Here is a 19,103-nt window from a genome sequence, read left to right as displayed (position 1 = left end):
TATTTGATCTGAAACCAGTTATTTTAAATTGTAGTAATGTTTGACAGTATTACTGTTTTAGTGTATTTTTGAACAAATAAAAGAAGCCTTGGTGAGCATAAAAGATTATTTTCAAAAACATCAAAAAATCTTTACTGACCCTAAAATTTTGAATGGAAATTTGTGCTATTGAAAATGGAAGTTGGTACGAAAAATCCCCTAATCTTTCTGTTTCTCTCTGGTTGTTGTTTGGTCTTATGTCAGACTCAGTCCAGAAATCGTCTGGGCCGCTGCAGGTGGACATCGCCCGCTCCGCAGGTTCAGTGCTGGGACTCAGTCTCACTACCTCCCTCTACAGGAACAAACAGGTCATTACAATCCAGAAAATCAAGCCTGCTAGTGTTGCAGACAGGTGAGCACTCAGTCATACACACAAATTTAGAGCCAAACAGACACGAAAAGAATCACATGCACAAATACATTAATAAAAATTACAAAAGCGTAGGCATTCATTTAATTCTAGATAATTAATTACCTGAATCAACGCAGTGATTTTACAAGAGTGATAGTTCGATTTATCAACCAAACAGATTATTCTGTCAGTATGTGGTTGATATTTGAACGATTGTCAGCAGCTTGCTGGTTTCAAAATATACTGACAGCTACATAAATCTATAATGAACACCTTATTGCCAAATATTTTTTGAGAGTTTTTATAATGCTATTTAAATAAATATTGCCTAAATAAATTAGCTAACATTAAATTATATTAATTTTTATATTTACTGGATATTGCACAAATTTGTATTTTATGCTTTTTATTTTATACCGATTTTATAATGTTCATTAATGTTAATTGTTTCTATTAAATAAATATATGCATCATACCTGCCCCCTCATACTTCCCCTGCTCTCTAGGCATGCCAAAACTTTATTTTATTTTTGTTTACATCACCTTGTGTTTGGAGATTATGCTCTTCACAATTAGTGTTAGATCCACATGCAATAAAAATTTGATTATTTCATTTAATTAGCATGAAACAAAGTATTCTCACATAAACATATTTAGCAATCCTCTTCTCTCGCTGTCTCTTTTTTACCTTACACCTTCCCATCTGTTGTGACTGTTTTCACTCTGTTTCTTGACTTTCTCACCTTGTTACCACCGTTCTGTCACTCTCTTGCTCTCTTTCCCTCTTTTCCTCAGATGTGGTGCTTTGCATGTGGGAGATATTCTCCTGGCTATAGATGGCATGAGCACAGAGCACTGCTCTCTGATGGAGGCTCAGCAGCTCCTGTCCAGCTCCTCAGAGCTCACCAAACTAGAGATCCTGCCCTCTCAACACTGCTCACATGACACAGGTCTGCAGACACATACAGCTCATAAACAAACTCAAAGGCCCGTAGTGACTGATATTCACATGTTTAGATAATCTTGACATGTCTTGTAGAATTTATTCACAAGTAACTTTCTTTGGCTATGTTTACAATAGCGTACTGCTCTACTCTTAGCATGTGTTTCTGTGCAGACTAGACATACTATGAAAATTAATAATGCGCACATTTTGCCATGAAAAATTTAAGGGGGTCTGAATACTTTCCGTACCCACTGTATAAGAGCTTACTTACAATGCAATTCTTGACAATTTCCAGGGTGAAAAATGAAGTGCAGCTATTAATTATATAATTAATATTAACTTTGCAAAATAATAAAAATGCAAAATACCTTTTTAGTTTTTTATTTAGTTAGTTATTATATCTGGAGACCACTTACTGAATAAAAAAAAGTACCATACAATAGTATGTTTTTCTTTTTATTTATTTGCCATACCGTTTCACATACAGTACTTTTATTACACTATGTTCAAATATTATTTATTAATTTATTTATTTTTATCAAGACTCAAAATTTCAATTAAAAAAAAAAACTTTTTTTTTTTTTTTTTTTGCCATGCCTTTTCACATACTATTTATTCATTTATTAAAATCGGGACAACACTTTCTGAATATGTAAAAATGTAGAATACTATAGTTTCAGGGTTGTTGTTTTTTCTGTACCATTTAAAATGTATTTATTTATTTAGTCAATTAATCAATCAATCAATCTGGGCTCCAGTTGCTCAATTAAAAAGCATATAGCATACTACAGTTTGATTTTTTCCACATTTTATTTATTTATCTGGACATCACTTTGTGAATTAAAAATGTAGTTTACTACAGTTTTTTGTCATACTATTTCATGCTATTTATGTATTCATATTTGCTAAACTCATCATAGTGAGTTCATATGGAGAAAAAAGTAGCATACAGTTAGAAATGTTTCATTTTTTATACTATTTTTATACTGTAAAAGCAGTAGGTTGTATTCATTGTATACTGCGCAGTAAGCAGTGCGCGAATGCGTTTATCCAGGCTGATTTCCCGTCCATCAGCATTAGTACAAAAAGCATCAAAGCTCTATTTTTAATTCATATGCAATTTGTGTTTATGCTCCATATTTACTATATGAATTCAATTCACAGCTGCTGCTTTACACTTGCATCCTTACTGGATTATTTCCTTGTCCCATCTTCCTCTCTCCTTCTCTTCTCTCTTTCTGTCTCTCTTTGACCTTTATTCATGCCAGTGTCGGTTTGTAGTGATTGTCGGCGTCCAGCTTTGGGCCACTTTCTTACAAGTATCATGAGTCATTCTTAATATGCAGAGCACTGCAGGCAAGACTTCCCGTACCCTACAGACATGAGTCCACACACACACACACACACACACACACACACACACACACACACAGTGAGCTCAGAGCCTTCACTCTGGCTTTACTATGTTACTAGAAAACCACATACTGACTGTATCATTGGATTTTCTAGAAATGCGATATGCAGAGGCGCACAGCAGTTATAAAGTGATTTGAACACCTGCATCCTCTTTAGCTCAAGCTTGAGCTCACCGGACAGCTCATCTGTCAGAGAATAATCTCATTTGTGGAGTCATTTTTCATGCACACAGATTATACACTGCAGAACTGAAAACTGAGTAATGTACAGAAAGAAGTCTCTTATGCTCACCAAGGCTGCATTTATTTGACTAAAAATACAGTAGAAACAATGAAATATTATTATAATTTAAAGTAACCATTTCCTATTTGATTATATTTTAAAATGTGATTCATTCCTGTGATGCAAAGATACATTTTCTGCAGCCATTATATTTTACTTCAGTGTCACATGATCCTTCACTGCTTTGCACGTTTAAATCAGCAGGTGGTGCTCAGGTATCATCCTAGAAATTAATGTGCAGTATTTTGGATTTTTAATATTTGAAATTAAAAAATATCTGATCTCCTGGGCATCTGATCTAATAAGGAGTCAGGAAACTGATTTTTTTCTGGTTTATTCGCAACGGTTAAGTTCATGTTTGCATTGCAACGTGGGATGCATTTTTCATCTTAGTGCGCTGTTGTACATTTTGACACATGTAGTACATCATCTACATAGTCCAAGCATACAGTAAATTCAGTATGTAAGTGGCATACTGCAGAAATAGTATGTGTATTATGGTAGTGTGCTGTTCTGATCATAGCTAAAAATACCACCTCAATTCCTCTCACCTGTTTGATTGACAATGTTGTTTTAGTATTATTTGCATACTAGTTTAGTATTTTTTTATCTTTTAATTTTAGTCATTTTATGTGCTTTTGTCATTTTAGTTATTAGTTTTTTTTAGTTATTTTAAATATTTCTATTTAGCGTTACTTAATTTTTTTTTGTTTTAGTCACTTTTAAGCTCATTTTTATTTCAGTTAGTTGCCAAGACAACATTTCTAGGCAACATTTTTAAGTTCTTTACGTTTTTAAATGAATATTTAGATAGAAAAATTTATTACGATGAACTAAATGGTTTTGAATAGTTTTAGTTAACATTAACAACACTGTTGACACATCTGCCAGTGAAAACACACATTGCATGATATTTTGGGTTTGTTTGTATGTATTTTCAAATTTTCGGAATCCTGTATGACCTACTATGTCGGCAATATTAACTGTGATTAAACAACTATTTTATGATTCATCAGACTTCCAAGCGTTAAGACATTTTTACACATTATTGTATTTTATTTTATTATCTGGACACCACTTTCTGAATTAAAAACTCAACATAGTGGGATCATGTGACAAAAAAGGTAACATACTACAGAAATTTTAATTTTTGCCATATTGCTTCACATACAGTGAATACCTGTATGATTCACTATATTTGCCAAAATGTGCAATGTTCAGCCAAACAAACAGATTAGGTTTGACTGGTTAAAAAGTTTTTCCAGTGCCTCTTAAAAACATGACTCTTTTTTTTGTTTGCCATCTTTTTTGTCAGCTTAGTATTTAGCATTGAGAGGAAAAATCATTCAAATAACTGCATATAAGACAGCAGAGTAATACAAAGAAAAGCAAGGCAGAGGACCTCTTTGAAGTGCAGATTTCTCTCTGTCTAAACAGCTGGTCTGATGGGAGTGGCACTTCCTAACGAGCCTGACACCATGCATGTCTAATTAAGCATCATTAGTGACACAGCTGCTTAGTGTCAGAAGGAGCGTTTCTGTCACAATCCAAAACAATGTCCTCTATCTGTCTTGCAGAGCATTTGTTTCTAATCGTGAGTGAAGAGAGAGTTTTAAGATGGTTCCTCCACTGCTGGCAGCCTTACTAGAGCTGGCCCGGAAATGTAAGAGAAAGCAAAGGGAATGGAGGGAATAAATGCGCTGTGTGAAACGCATGCCTATGAGCAGCGTCTCTGATGAATGTCAATGATCAGTGAAGCAGTGTGGATCAGTCCAGTCAGATCTTTCTGCAGATGTATATCAGCCTGAGTGCTGTAACGTAAGCTTGTTTTCAGCAGAAATAACCCATTTACCGTCCCTTTTTGTGTGTGTCTGTGTTTTCCCTGCAGTACGAGTCCAGAGGAGTAGTCAGCGTCAGTGGGACTCTAGTGAGAACTACACCTGCACTGCTCCACCTTTCCAAAAAACCTCCTCGGCCTGGAGTCACACCACCCCTACACCCTCACACCGATGTGAGTGTCCCCTGTGTGCACGTCTTCATAATGTACTCTACATTAAATTATAAACCAGATTTTTAAATGTAATGAATTGTCTGAGATACTGGGAGAGGACACACTAATATACTACTCATACTTTAATTAAATATGCAGTTGTAAGCAAGTTTTCTGTATGAATGGAATACCTGGATAACCTACTGTATTACATTTGTCAAAAGACGCACTCCCACAGTGAAAGCCTCATTCATTCATTTATTTAGATTTCTTTCTTAATTAAATCTTTTTTTTTTTTAATTCATTTTATGTATTCACTTTTATTTATTTATTTTAGTTTTATTTTCATTTGCATTTATTATTTTTAATTTATTTTATTAATTTTCTCTTTATTTATAGTCATTAATCTATTTTTATTTTCATATTTATTCATTTGTATTTATGTTTTTAATTTGTCTTTTTATTTTAATTTATGTATTTTATTTACTTAGGTTTATTTATTTTATTTTTATTTTCATTTGCATTTATTATTTTAAATTTATTTTATTAATTTTCTCTTTATTTATAGTCATTAATCTATTTTTATTTTCATATTTATTCATTTGTATTTATGTTTTTAATTTGTCTTTTTATTTTAATTTATGTATTTTATTTACTTAGGTTTATTTATTTTATTTTTATTTTCATTTGCATTTATTATTTTAAATTTATTTTATTAATTTTCTCTTTATTTATAGTCATTAATCTATTTTTATTTTCATATTTATTCATTTGTATTTACTTATGTTTTTAATTTGTCTTTTTATTTTAATTTATGTATTTTTATTTACTTATTTTTGTCTTTTTTTCTATCGTTACTTTTATTTTCATTCTTTTTTTATTTTTTATTTTTTTTACATTTTCCAAACAAAAGTCAAGCATCATTTATCTGTATTCCACTTTTTACAATCCATGTTGGTTCAAAGCAGTTTTACAGTCCTTTACGAAAGCATTAAAAATACATATTGCTAAATAAACTGGCTGTCACTCATATTGCATACTAACGGTATGCTAGTATTCCATTCCAGTATAGTCACACATCAATTGCACATGGTGATTTCAGCATTGTCAATCTCAAATCTTCTCTCTCCCCCAGCTGTGACGTCTGGCATCTCTGCAAACACCTCAGGCTTTCACAGTTACAACTGTGGCACCCAGTCGACGTACCCCAGCACCTATCCCAGCAACACCCTGCCCTCCTACCCATCCAGCCCTCACTGCACCGTCACCAAGAGGAGACAAAGGAGAAGAGACCACAAGAGCTCCTGTGAGTGATAATGAATTAATTTATATTTTAAATAGTGCAGAATTTAAAAAGAAAAATAATAGTAGTAGAATTTAAAAATAATAGTAGAATGTAAAAAGAAAAATAATAATTTGTAATATAATTAAAAATGCTCAATGATATCCAGTATAATCAAATCAGCAAAATAACCAATATAGTTTATATAGTAACACCCCAAGTTGTTAGTCATGCTCAAATACTATATTACTGGGAAGGATTCCTTATTTATCAATCATTTGATTATCATCATTTATTCAATATTTTAATGATTGAATAGTCTTATCATAATAAACTCATAAAACACTCAGGGTTGTACATTAAGAGTTTTAAGGTTCAGTTTGCATTACTGTATGTCAGTTTCTATTTCTTTCTCTCTCTCAGTGTCTCTGGCGTCGAGTACGGTGGGCGCCGGTGGTCAGGTGGTGCATATAGAGACCAGTGAGGTGGTTCTGAGAGGAGATCCTCTTACTGGATTCGGCCTGCAGTTACAGGGGGGAGTGTTTGCTACTGAGCCGCTGTCAGCGCCTGCCTGCGTTCGCTTTATAGAGCCTGACACACCTGCTGAAAGGTGAGAGGACGCCGCTGCTCCGAGCTGTCAAACTGTAGATGTGATGCATGCTGAAGCCATTGTCTTGTACATTTAGAGCCTGTGGAGAGATGAACATGTACGTACACACACACACGAGCCTTACAGCATGAGAGAAAGCTGAGCTGCTGATCTGACCCAGTACAAAGATCACCTGTGACAGCTTGCTTCAGGATTGTAGACGTTACTGCGCAGTTGCTATTATTCTGTTGACGTCTCAGTCCCAGGTTTGCGAACCTGAAGCATTTATCAAAATACAAACCAACAACCGGATATAAAACCACAGATATATTTTGAATCTGTTTAATACAAAATAAAGCAATGGATATTATAGATTTCAAATAAATGCTGTTCTTTTGAACTTTCTGTTCATCAAGGAATCCTTAGAAAACTATCATGGTTTTCGCAAAAATATGAAGCAGCACAACGGTTTTCAACATTGGTAATAGTAAAGGCGACTGAAAATGCAGCTTTGCATCAAAGGAATAAATTACATATTAAAATGTAAAAATAATATATAAACGTTGCTTTAAATTGTAATAATATTTCACAATATTACTGTTTTTACTACTGTATTTTGGTCAAACAAATGCTGCCTTGTTGAGTGTAATTTTTTTTTTTTCCTCAACGGAATACTTTTTTTTATCATTACAGTGATGATGATAATTACCTGTTGTTCTATCTACCAATCATTGTTATTCTGTTATCATCTTTATGTATTATCATTATTATTATTGTTAAATATTTTAATTATTCAATATTGTTTTGCAGAATTAAAAGAATGGAAATTTAACTCAAATTTCTAAATTCTATTCTGTGGCAGAAACACAAATTGCAATTCTGAGTTTATATCTTTAAAAAAAAGGTTAGAACTGCTAGAAAAAAAGTCCGGATTATGACATAAGTCGCAATTACCTTTATTTTTAAATTCTGCAACATTATGACTTAAGACTCAGAATTGCAAGAAGAAAGTCAAAATTGTGAGAGTCACAATTACCTTTTTTTTTTTAAATTCTTTTGTCAAGTGACGGAAATAGGCTTCCATCAAAACGAATCTTTTAAACAGTAGTGTACATTTAAATTCATATGTAACAATCAGTAAAAATATATTTTTTGACTTCCGTTGTCTTGTTACTGTGTGTGAATGTGTCTGTTTATTTGAATATGTACCGTGTATATTTGCGTTCCAGGTGTGGGGTGTTACAAGTTGGAGACAGAATTCTTTCTATTAATGGAATTCCCACTGAGGACGGAACACTGGAAGAGGCCAATCAGCTGCTCCGAGATGCAGCACTGGCCAATAAGGTCACACTGGAGGTGGAGTTTGATGTAGCAGGTACAAAATATCATTTCAATCAGTGATTCAAGTTGATTTTAAATGTGATCTGAACACACAGTCACAAATGTTTAATGTATATTTCCATGTGTGTATCTCACAGAATCAGTCATTCCCAGCAGTGGCACATTTCAGGTTAAATTGCCCAAGAGACGTGGAGTGGAGCTGGGCATTACGATCAGTGGTGAGTGATGACCAAATGAGGGCGCTGTGTACCTAGATCAAATGTAGCTATAAATATGATCTACATTTTATTTAACTGAATGCACCCTGTATTTAATGAACTCTATATAATATCAAATTTGAGGTGGTAATTGCATTAAATTGTTGCAATAATGCAAAATTAAAAAATCAATAATTTCTGATTTGCAGCGAGCAAGAAGCCAGGAAAACCTTTGATCATCTCTGAGATACAGAGAGGCAGTATTGCACACAGGTAAACCATCAATACAACACACTGAACCAATTCATTTGATGAACCTTCTTTGACAAGAAAAACTGATAGATATTGATGTGAAATGGCCTTTTGTAATAGAATAGGAACCCTGGAGCCAGGTGATCGTCTGCTGGCTATTGATAATGTTCGGCTGGATAATTGTGGGATGGAAGAAGCCATGATGGTCCTCCAGCAGGCCGAGGGGATGGTCAAACTGCGGATTCAGAAAGACGAAGACAACCTGGGTGAGTGTGTTTTTGTGTGTGTAGTCTTTAAGAAATTCTGATTCTCATTTGTACTGGGGATTATTTTGTACTTGAGTAATTTTGTAGTCAAGTATTCAAAGACCTAAATGAGTAATCAAGTACTGGAAAATTAAAGTTACATTTTAAGTTTTTGTTTTAATTAAATGTAGTGTAGATGGCCGCTGTAACAAGTTATATTAAATTATATTGTGACATATTCACCTTATTGTTTTAATAACTTCAAATATTTATACTTTGGATGGATGGATAGATAGAAATTATCAATATGCATTACTAAAATTGTTTAAATTGAATTAAAAACAAATTTATTAATGCATGTGCATTTATAATTTAATTATTTTGTGTGTGTGTGTGTGTGTGTGTGTGCGTGTGTGTGTTTGTGTGTGTGTGTGAGTGTGAGAGAGAGAGCGTGTGTGTGAGGGGGGGGGGGGGGGGGGTTGGGTTTCTCCTTACTGTTTTAATAAATACAATCTGTGCTTTCCTTAAAAATATATTTGAATGATAATGTATGTTAAATATGCACGTACATTGCTTGTACGTTTATAATTGCGTATAATTTACCTATAATTTCATAAAGCTGCCATATACAGTATATTAACATTTTTTAACTAAAACAAAAAGGAAAAATGCATCTTGATTTTACATATAAAAACAATATGCATTAATAAAATGTTATTCTTATCTAAAGAATTTTTTTTGTAAATTTAAATGAATCTGAGACAAAAATAAATATATTATATATAAATATGAAAAACTTTAACTTAAAAAAAACTTGTCAGTTCATTTCCAGGGCAACATTTCAAATTTTAAGTTGAAGTACTAATATTACTAAAACTAAAACTGAAATAATATAAAGCTAAATAAAAAAAATTTAAAACTGAAAATATAAAATTCAAATCTAATAAATAAACTCTAATTCTAATAACACGTACTATAGTATATAAATATTACTAAAAAATACTGTAAATAAACATTAAAAAAAGTTAAAGTTCTTTGCATTGATTATTTGACCTCATTTTAACCCGTGTATGTTTGTGTATTGTTTATTGCAGATGAATTAGAGTCGTCCGGTTCAGTCATATTCACAGTAGAGCTCAAGAGACATGGAGGTCCTCTTGGAATCACCATTTCAGGCACTGAAGAGCCCTTCAATCCCATCCTGATCTCCAGCCTGACCCGCAACGGCCTCGCGCACAGGTGCACACAAACACTCACCACCTCATCTACCGTTTCATGCAGCAGTACATGAACAATACACACTCAAACCCGCATGTTTCATAACAACACACGTCATCTGACATCTTGAGCAGCAGGCTCACATGTGATATCTGGTGGGCAGTGTGGGAACTGCAATGCAGTTAATGTTACCTGACTTTCACATGAGATTTGATGTGTAAAGGACTGGTGCTCTTCATATCGGTGACCGTGTTTTGGCCATCAATAACATGAGTCTCAAGGGAAAACCTCTGAGCGAGGCCATCCACCTGCTGCAGACCGCCGGAGACACGGTTACACTCAAGATCAAGAAGCGATCCGAGCGTAAGTGTCAGAATTAAGACCCGTGTGTGCGTTCTGGAGAGGTGCATGCAAACATTTCCGACATACACTCCACTAGGAAAAGCATCTTTATGAATAATGCATCGGTGCTTGTCCTCCTGACCCACATCTGTCTTTTCCAGCACTTTTGGAGTCGGACAGGGGCAGTCCGTCCAGGACGGCCTCGTGCGTGAGCGACATGGAAGACGATCGCTCAGATTCTCTCAGGAGAGGAAAATACTCTGAACTTCATCGCCTGAACACACCGCCCAGTCTGGATTCAGCCATGGACTCGTGGGATAGTTCGGCCCTAGATGCCGGCTACGGAAGTCAAGGTGCGGAAGATGATGACAAACGTAATTGAATGTGAACAAGGGCAGAAACATGAGGTCAGCGAGGGTTAATGAACTCATTTGGACATTAATCAAGTGGGCGAGAGGGTTCAGATAAGATGACTGTGCCTGGATTGGGATTTGTCCTAAGAGTTTTCTTTTATTGAGGTCAGTGAAGGAGCCTCGGAAAATTAAAGACATAGTCATAGAAAAATATAAAACCAAAAACTGAACCAAACCTGCCCAAAAGAAAACTAGCTCATTTTTCCCCCCCGCATCCAGTCACAGTTTACAGCTCCAGGATTCTAATAAAATTAAAATATTTTAATTTAATTTATTATATATATATTTTTTTATTTGGATGATTTTAGCTACACTGTTTTGTAGTATGTGCTTATTTACTCTATTTTATACCACACATACATACACATATATATATAGATATAGATATAGATATATATATAGATATAGATAGATATTTTTAATTATTTTACTTTTTTTTAAAAATATTTTTTGATGTATGTTTATTTATTCTGTATTATATGCCTCATATATATATATATATATATATATATATATGGAATAAAATACCAGATAGCTAGAAATAGGACTAGCTATCCATAAAATAATGCTAGCTAGTACTCTTAAAATGCATTGTTCTTCCTCAAATTCTTTAAAATCTTTGATCTTCATAAAGGAAAATAAAATCATCTCTGATATTTTTAATCTCACTCCAAACCATTATTAATAGCCTACATACTGTTTTTTTTCTTTGCTCTTCTGTCCACGTTCATTCTAGTTTTGTCTATACATAAGAATCAATGTGCAATTAATCAGATTTTTGCAATCTCAATTAAAATTCCTGATGTGGAGAAACTCAAGTAACCCCCTGAGGTTGCCAGGTATTTATACCAAGAATCAATATACTTTAAAGGATCCAATTTTATTTTTCTTAGCCAACAAATAAACCTTTTGCCAGCCACAGTACATTATAAAAGTATCCAAAAACTTGCATTCCATAGCTGTGCGACTTTTCCTGCAATGGCATTTTTTAAATCCTGAGTGGAAAAATGTGACCCTGGCAACACTGGAGATTATCTAGCCAACAGTTAAGTGTAGTTTATCCATACCTATACAACGATATAACAAGCAACTTTTCTATACAGTGACTAGATGCTGTCAAGCTCCAAAAGGACAAAAAAGATCCATAAATTCCGAACACTATATTCCTCACAGTCATTCTTTTTTAGAAAATCTTCCCCTTTATCATGGCTCTCAAATCTAACTCATGTTTGAGCATAATCAAACCTAAACCTTTATTTTCAGGTGTCTATATTCATAGGGCATCTGATTTCACTCTTCATCCCAATGACTGGAGACAGACCAATCACAGGAGCCCGCTGACCTCCAGAAGACACGCCCACCATCCTGCAATGTATGATGGGAGGCTGGGCGAGGAGGACTGGACATACTCTGGGTGAGAGTTTGCTTGGGGACACAGCTTGTTGATTCTGTTGGAACAGTACTTCATCTTTTTTATCTCAGAGATACTAGACAGGAACTAGAAGGTTAAAGAAGCATAATAATAACCTTGTGCATAAGAACATTTCAGCTTGTTTTATAGTTTTGCTTACTAACACACAATTATGTGGCTGTTATTTTTTCACTTGGTCGGTCAGTTATTATTTCCCATGTATGCACACTTAGAAAGGAAGCATGCGGGTGAATCTCATGAAAAAATATAATTTCTCATATAATCTCTTATGCAAAATATAATTATTGAATTGTTGTGAACTGTGACCTGAGCATGTTATTTTGGGTTGGTTTTTTTTGTCCTAACAAATTATGTACATTACCGTTCAAAAGTTTGGGGTTTTGTAATGTTATGATCAAGTGTATTTGAATATATTTTAAAATGTAATTTATTCCTGAGATCAAAGCTGAATTTTCAGCATCATTACCCCAGTGTTCAGTGTCACATGACCCTTCAGAAATCATTCTGCTTAAGAAACATTTTATTGTCAATGTTGAAAACACAATCTGTGCTGCTGCACATTTTTGTGAAAACTGATACTTTATTTCAGGATTCAGGTGAATACAAAGTTCAAAAGCACAGCATTTAGTTGTAACATTATAAATGATAAATTTCATGTGTGCTTGTGTAATAATAATAAAAAAAAAACTTAATGACCCCAAATTTTTGAATGCTAGTGTGTATTCATATGTATATCAATGTTTTTAGATTAAGTTAAACATTACAAAACTAAAGTAACTAAAAGTGACAAACAAGAGCAAGTAGTAAAAAATGGGAATTCAAAGCAGTTTAATGTACTGCAATACAGACAGTAGGAGAGTCACCCATATTGATTATATGTAATTTAGCTGATTCTGGTGGAAAGTCAATACAGACGCTCAGGAGAACTATTGGTCACAAGCTCTTCAGGACCTGGAGACCTGCGGCCAATCGGAAATCCTGCGGGAACTTGAGGTAAATCAACTCTTATGAAATGGATCGTTCCGGTCCTTGATTCTGATTGGTTGAGCCAAGTTCGAAGCTGTTGTAAATTACTCTACAAACATACAACTTTGTTGAAACCACAACCATTTCTGAGGAACTACATTGTTTGGCGGAAGAAATGTTTTTATTAATATCATTACACTTTATTTGCTCTTTTATTTTGTGAAACCTTACTACGTATATAGAATAACCGTTTTATAAAAAACACGTCAAAAACGCTTCGCGTCGTGCCTAACAATGCCCCTTAACTGTTATAAATTCACTGTAAACCACGGCTTCTTGGGCTCATTGCTTTATCAACACTTTATATACAGTCTGTGTACTTTTATTGTTAAATCAACGTGTTTTGGCTTTCTAGCTGCTCCCAATTTATATTACATAGAAATAGGCAACGTGACCAAAATCTATACCATTACAGAAGTAATTTTCAACCAAAATCTTTACCAAGATAAAAATATTTTTTTTGTCTACATCTTTACCACAATATAAGAAATTCTCAACCAAAATCTTTACCAAGATATAAGGATTTTTTTAACCAAAATCTTTACCATGATGTAAGTAACATTTATCGACCAAAATCTTTACCCGGATAATAAATAAATAAATATATATATATATATATATATATATAAACAATTTTTAACCAGTCTTTACTATAAGTAATCAGCATATTAGAGTGATTTCTGAAGGATCATGTGACTAGCCGCATTTCCATTACCCTTTAAATTGTGTGAATTGAAAATACGCTCAATGGAAGCACGTCAATTTCTCAAAATCTCGCAAAAAAAGTTTTTGCATTGCATGAGGTGGTTTTTCAGGCAATTCGAAAAAGGGATATATCTTTCCAAATCAAATGTGGCGCAGTTTGTATTGGAGTGTTTAATTTAATTTCTAGGCCACTATAATGTCAGGCAGCACGCTGAGTTTGGGAGAAGACAGCGAGAAGCAGAATGAAAGCCGGACCAAAGCTCTCACACTGAGCCCAGAGAGGACCTCGGAGAACACAGCTGTACCAGAGGACATGAAGGACACCAGCCCATCCATGCCATTAGAGCTTCATAAAGTAATCTTCACTTCCCAAGCAGTTGAAATCATGTTGACATCACTACTGAATGACCCACAGATCTTCATTCTCTCCCTCTGGCTCAGATCTGTATACAGAAGGATGTTGACAGCAGGGATTTTGGGTTCAGCGTGTCTGACGGTCTGCTGGAAAAGGGTGTTTACGTTAACATGATCCGTCCGGATGGGCCTGCAGACAAAGCTGGGTTACGCCCATATGACCGTATTCTACAGGTGATGTATTGTACCAGCTGACCTTGTGACCTTTTCTTAAAGGAAGAGTTCACCTAAAAATGGAAAATGTCTTTATTTACTCAAACACATCACCTGAATTCTAGAAGGTTGAACTATTCCTTTAACCTGACATTTTTCTTATGGGGGTCAGTACAATGTTTATTCAGCAAGGATGCATAAAACTTATCAAAAGTGACAGTAAAGACATTTATAATGTTACAAAAGATTTCCATTTCAAATACTGTAAATGCTGTTACTTGTAATATTCTATTCAAAGAATCCTGAAAAAAAGTATCACAGTTTCTACAAAAATATTAAGCGGCACAACTGTTTTCAACGTTGATAAGAAATGTTTCTTCAGCAGCAAATCAGCATATTAGAGTGATTTCCGAAGGATCATGTGACACTGAAAATTCAGCTTTGCATCACAAGAATAAATTACATTTTAAAATGTTCAAATAGAAAACAGTTATTTAAAATTACAGTAATTCACAATATTACTGTTTTTGATCAAATAAATGCAGCTTTGGGAAAAATAAGAGACTTGAAAAAATGAAAAATACCGACCTAATGATTTTGAATGGAAGAATATATACTCTGTAGCAACAGCTCCTAAACGGAGTTCAAACTTGCTGTTTTTGTTTCTGACTCTTTTTAACAGGTCAATCATGCACGGACGCGTGATTTTGACTGTTGTCTAGCTGTGCCGTTGATCACAGAGGCCGGAGAGCATCTGCAGCTGGTCATTAGCAGAAACCCTCTCGCTCAGGCACACGTTTGGCCACCTAAAAACTGTCAGGACCCTGAACTGTCCGTGGTTTCTGCACCAAATCCAAGAAGAGTTGACCTCTGATTCCCAAAAATTAGCAACACAGAGCACAATTTAAGTTGTTTCACACAAATGGTTCTCTTTCTCAACTGCACAATGAACACATTAGCACTATTCTTGTTAATTATTTATCATTTTCAAACTTTTTTATTTTTGGTCACAAGTTCGGACCCACTACCATTTTTTTCATGCTTTTTAAACGATCCCGCACTAAACAAGCCACATCTTCAAAGTTTATTTGACCACTCACACAGGCACGTGAGTTTTATTCGTACACTGTTACACAAAACACGTCAAGTTCATCTTCATACATGCCACTTTTGTTTCTAATATAAATGACACTCATTTAGTTTCTGCTGTCAACGGTAACGCTTTGATGTTGATGCAGATCTGCAGGTTTTTACGGAACTCAAAGACAAACTTCAAGCCATCTTTTGTCTGTTCAGACGGTGAAAATCTTTCTCTAAGATCAAAACCATGACAGTTTGACAATCGATTTTTTAGAAATTTTCTGATGAAAAGGTACAAGTTTTCTCTGTTCATGAGTGACGTCTTGATGTGAGTGTTTCAGGTGCACGTGATGCGGTTCGGTGATGTCATTTGTGTACCATAAGGAATTTTATGAGGATTTTATGGCTTTACGTCCTGATGCACACCAGGAATAAATTCCGATTTTAAGTGAAGTCCTTCAAAGGAGCTTGTTTTAAGTGTAACTTTTAAACGCAGATCCTTCTCTGTATATCATTTACCCACAATCCTCTATTCTGTGTATAGACTCCTTTTTCCTGGATGTTAAATATGTAGAATGCAATGAATAAGATGTACATTGAATATTCTTGGGTTAGAAATTATTCCTTTTTTTTTTTTTAAAGAAAATAAAGGCTAAAAACCAGAGTGAATGGAACCCTGTCTGTGGTAAGAATACAGGTTTAAATTGATGACAGGTGCATGTTGGGATCTCTCACTGTTGTTCCAGCATTCAGGGGTTTGATATCGTAGACAGTGTTGGCACGAGGTGTAGATGAGCTGTCCCACAACTCACCGCACTGTCAGATACTGGAAGCCAAAGCTGTTTGACACGACTCCTATTTTAGTCCAAGGGCGAATTCGAGGAAACGTAAAGCCTAATGCATGAGCTGGGGATTTAATATTAAATGCGTAGGATTGTGGGCTGATGGAGGGACAATTGCTTCATTCTGATGTGGAATAAGGGGCAGTGTCTTTTGATATTTACTTCAAACAAAGACAAATAATTGACATGTATTAGTTTAATTTTGCCATTAAAAGTGGGTAGAGTTAACTAAGCTCAGATTTTTTTAAAGAGTCGATTCTTTTTAATGAACCTGTTGAACTTGTTCACAAATTACATGGATTGATCTTTCGAATGATTCATTTGTGAATTGGACTGATCTGATCAAGCTACAGCTCACTGAATCGGAGTGATCCGGCAGGCAGGGACACATTAACACATGGGCTGAAGCTCAGGGGCCTACTGGCTGCAGGTCAATTACATAATTTTAAATAATTATTTGCAAGGGTGTAGGTTTGATTTTGGCATTGGTGGGGACATAACGGCAAACAACAGGCGTTTAATTGTTTACATTTAGTAATTTTGCAGACGCTTTTATCCAATTGTTTGATCAAAATTATTGCTAGGGACAATTTATTAGTCACTGCATATTGGTTGGGACATGTCACGTCTTAAGTGACGTCCGACTTTGGAAACTATGGCCCTCTCTTTACATATGAAGAGGGCAAGCAACAGATTAATGAGTTGATCCAAATGGACATAAATGTAATACAAGTCAGACATTGAAGTGAGTTGATGTTTTTGTCACTCTTCTGAGGAAGATTCATTCACTTGTAATGGCGAGAGAAATTTTGGTCAGATTTTTTGTTTTGTAAGTGACTTTTCTTTCTGTTTTACAGATGTTTTCCTTGGATTGATTGACTATGGCTGCGTTCGAAACCGCATACTTCCATACTATATAGTAGGCAAAATGCAGTAGGTGAGCAAATAAGTATGTTTAAATCCTCAGTATTCAGGCGAGAAGTACCTGGCTGGTGCACTTATTCGGACGTACATATACTTAATTTGCGTTCGAATACGCCTACTTAACCTACTATATAGTAGGAGAAAACAGTACGTGAAGAAAGTACGTTCGAAACATCTTGATTTGGTTCACAAATGATTCACTGAAGGATTCCTTCGTGCTGCATCTCTCGACCTGCTCTAGAACTCGCAGATTCATTGATCCAGTCGGAATGAACCTTCAATCAAATAACAAGATCTCAAACTGATTGAGTCATTACAAATTTAGGTAGGATTTTGGACCAATCAGATTTTGTTTTGATATTTATTATGATAGGCATGTCATGTTTAGGTTCTAAATGTCTGTTTATGTGCTAAATCAGCTGTAAAAGAGAAAATTACGAGCATTTTTAAAGGGATAGTTCACCCAAACATGAAAATTTGATGTTTATCTGCTTACCCTCAGGGCATCCAAGATGTAGGTGACTTTGTTTCTTCAGTAGAACACAAACGAAGATTTTTAACTCAAACCGTTGCAGTCAGTCAGTCTTATAATGGAGGTGGATGGGAATCACGGCTTTGAGAGTCTAAAAACATACACAAACAAAACCAAATTAAACCCTGCGGCTCGTGACGATACATTGATGTGTAAAGACACGAAACGATCGGTCTGTGCAAGAAACTGAACAGTATTTATATAATTTTTTTTACATCTGATTTACTGCAATGTCCGAACTGTCCTGAGCACGTTCGTGTCGTCTTCTTGCTTTACGGCGGATCGCAGACTTATAAGTGCACTTGTAATGATACATTGATGTGTAAAGACACAAAACGATCGGTCTGTACAAGAAACTGAACATTATTTATATTGTTTTTTACCTCTGATGCTCTGCAATGTCTGAACTGTTCTGAGCGTGTCCTCGACAGCCGGCTCGTGACGCGTCTTCTTCTTCTTGCTTTACGGCGGATCGCAGACTTATAAGTGCATTGCTGCCACCTATCTCTCAAATGGACCATGACACTCCTAATTGAGATTGTAGATGGGCCCTGTCCCAAATGGCACCCCAAACTCTCGCGGTCTTCCTCCGAGTCCGCACTTTCGTGACGTAATGCCGCTTTGACTGCCCCAGTGCGGGCTCAGCAGAAGTGCGGATCGAGGGGCGCATAACGGCCGCAAAGGGGGCACTCGCGAGCACCCTTCTGAATGCTAAAATTATGAATGGGACACCCTACGGTCTCGTGGACTTGACGGACACGCGCATGCGGCGGCCATTGTAAGTCCGTAAGACCGCAAGTGCACATGAAGTGTTCCAATTGGGACAGGGCCATAGAGTGTCAATGATCCATTTGAGAGATAGGTGGCGGTAATACACTTATAAGTCTGCGATCCGCCGTAAAGCAAGAAGAAGAAGACGCGTCACACGCAGGCTGAAGACGACGACGTGAACGTGCTCAGGACAGTTCGGACACTGCAGTAAATCAGAGGTAAAAAAACGATATATAAATACTGTTTCTTGCACAGACATGTGTCTTAACACATCAATGTATCGTCACGAGCCGCAGGGTTTAATTTGGTTTTGTTTGTGT

General features: G+C 35.4%; 1 protein-coding gene across 1 annotated transcript in view; it reads left to right on the top strand.

The window, feature by feature from the left end:
• Nucleotides 1–14,337, top strand: part of LOC107552207 (glutamate receptor-interacting protein 2-like) — a 35,466-nt gene extending 21,129 nt beyond the window's left edge. Inside the window, exons 8-21 of the mRNA XM_016234055.1 lie at nt 244–391; nt 1,187–1,341; nt 4,924–5,046; nt 6,161–6,331; nt 6,731–6,917; nt 8,126–8,271; nt 8,375–8,455; nt 8,644–8,707; nt 8,807–8,952; nt 10,026–10,170; nt 10,373–10,512; nt 10,653–10,844; nt 12,168–12,318; nt 14,255–14,337. Coding sequence (XP_016089541.1) covers nt 244–391; nt 1,187–1,341; nt 4,924–5,046; nt 6,161–6,331; nt 6,731–6,917; nt 8,126–8,271; nt 8,375–8,455; nt 8,644–8,707; nt 8,807–8,952; nt 10,026–10,170; nt 10,373–10,512; nt 10,653–10,844; nt 12,168–12,318; nt 14,255–14,264 — 1,859 coding nt within the window. The 3' untranslated portion in view covers nt 14,265–14,337. The remainder of the gene's footprint in view (nt 1–243; nt 392–1,186; nt 1,342–4,923; nt 5,047–6,160; nt 6,332–6,730; nt 6,918–8,125; nt 8,272–8,374; nt 8,456–8,643; nt 8,708–8,806; nt 8,953–10,025; nt 10,171–10,372; nt 10,513–10,652; nt 10,845–12,167; nt 12,319–14,254) is intronic.
• Nucleotides 14,338–19,103: the final 4,766 nt, after the last annotated feature.

Source organism: Sinocyclocheilus grahami, unplaced genomic scaffold (assembly GCF_001515645.1).
Source record: "Sinocyclocheilus grahami isolate Dianchi unplaced genomic scaffold, SAMN03320097.WGS_v1.1 scaffold442.1, whole genome shotgun sequence".
In the NCBI taxonomy this organism is placed as follows: domain Eukaryota; kingdom Metazoa; phylum Chordata; class Actinopteri; order Cypriniformes; family Cyprinidae; genus Sinocyclocheilus; species Sinocyclocheilus grahami.
The sequence above is the reverse complement of the archived record's forward strand: the minus strand, read 5'-3'. Positions and strand labels throughout refer to the sequence as shown.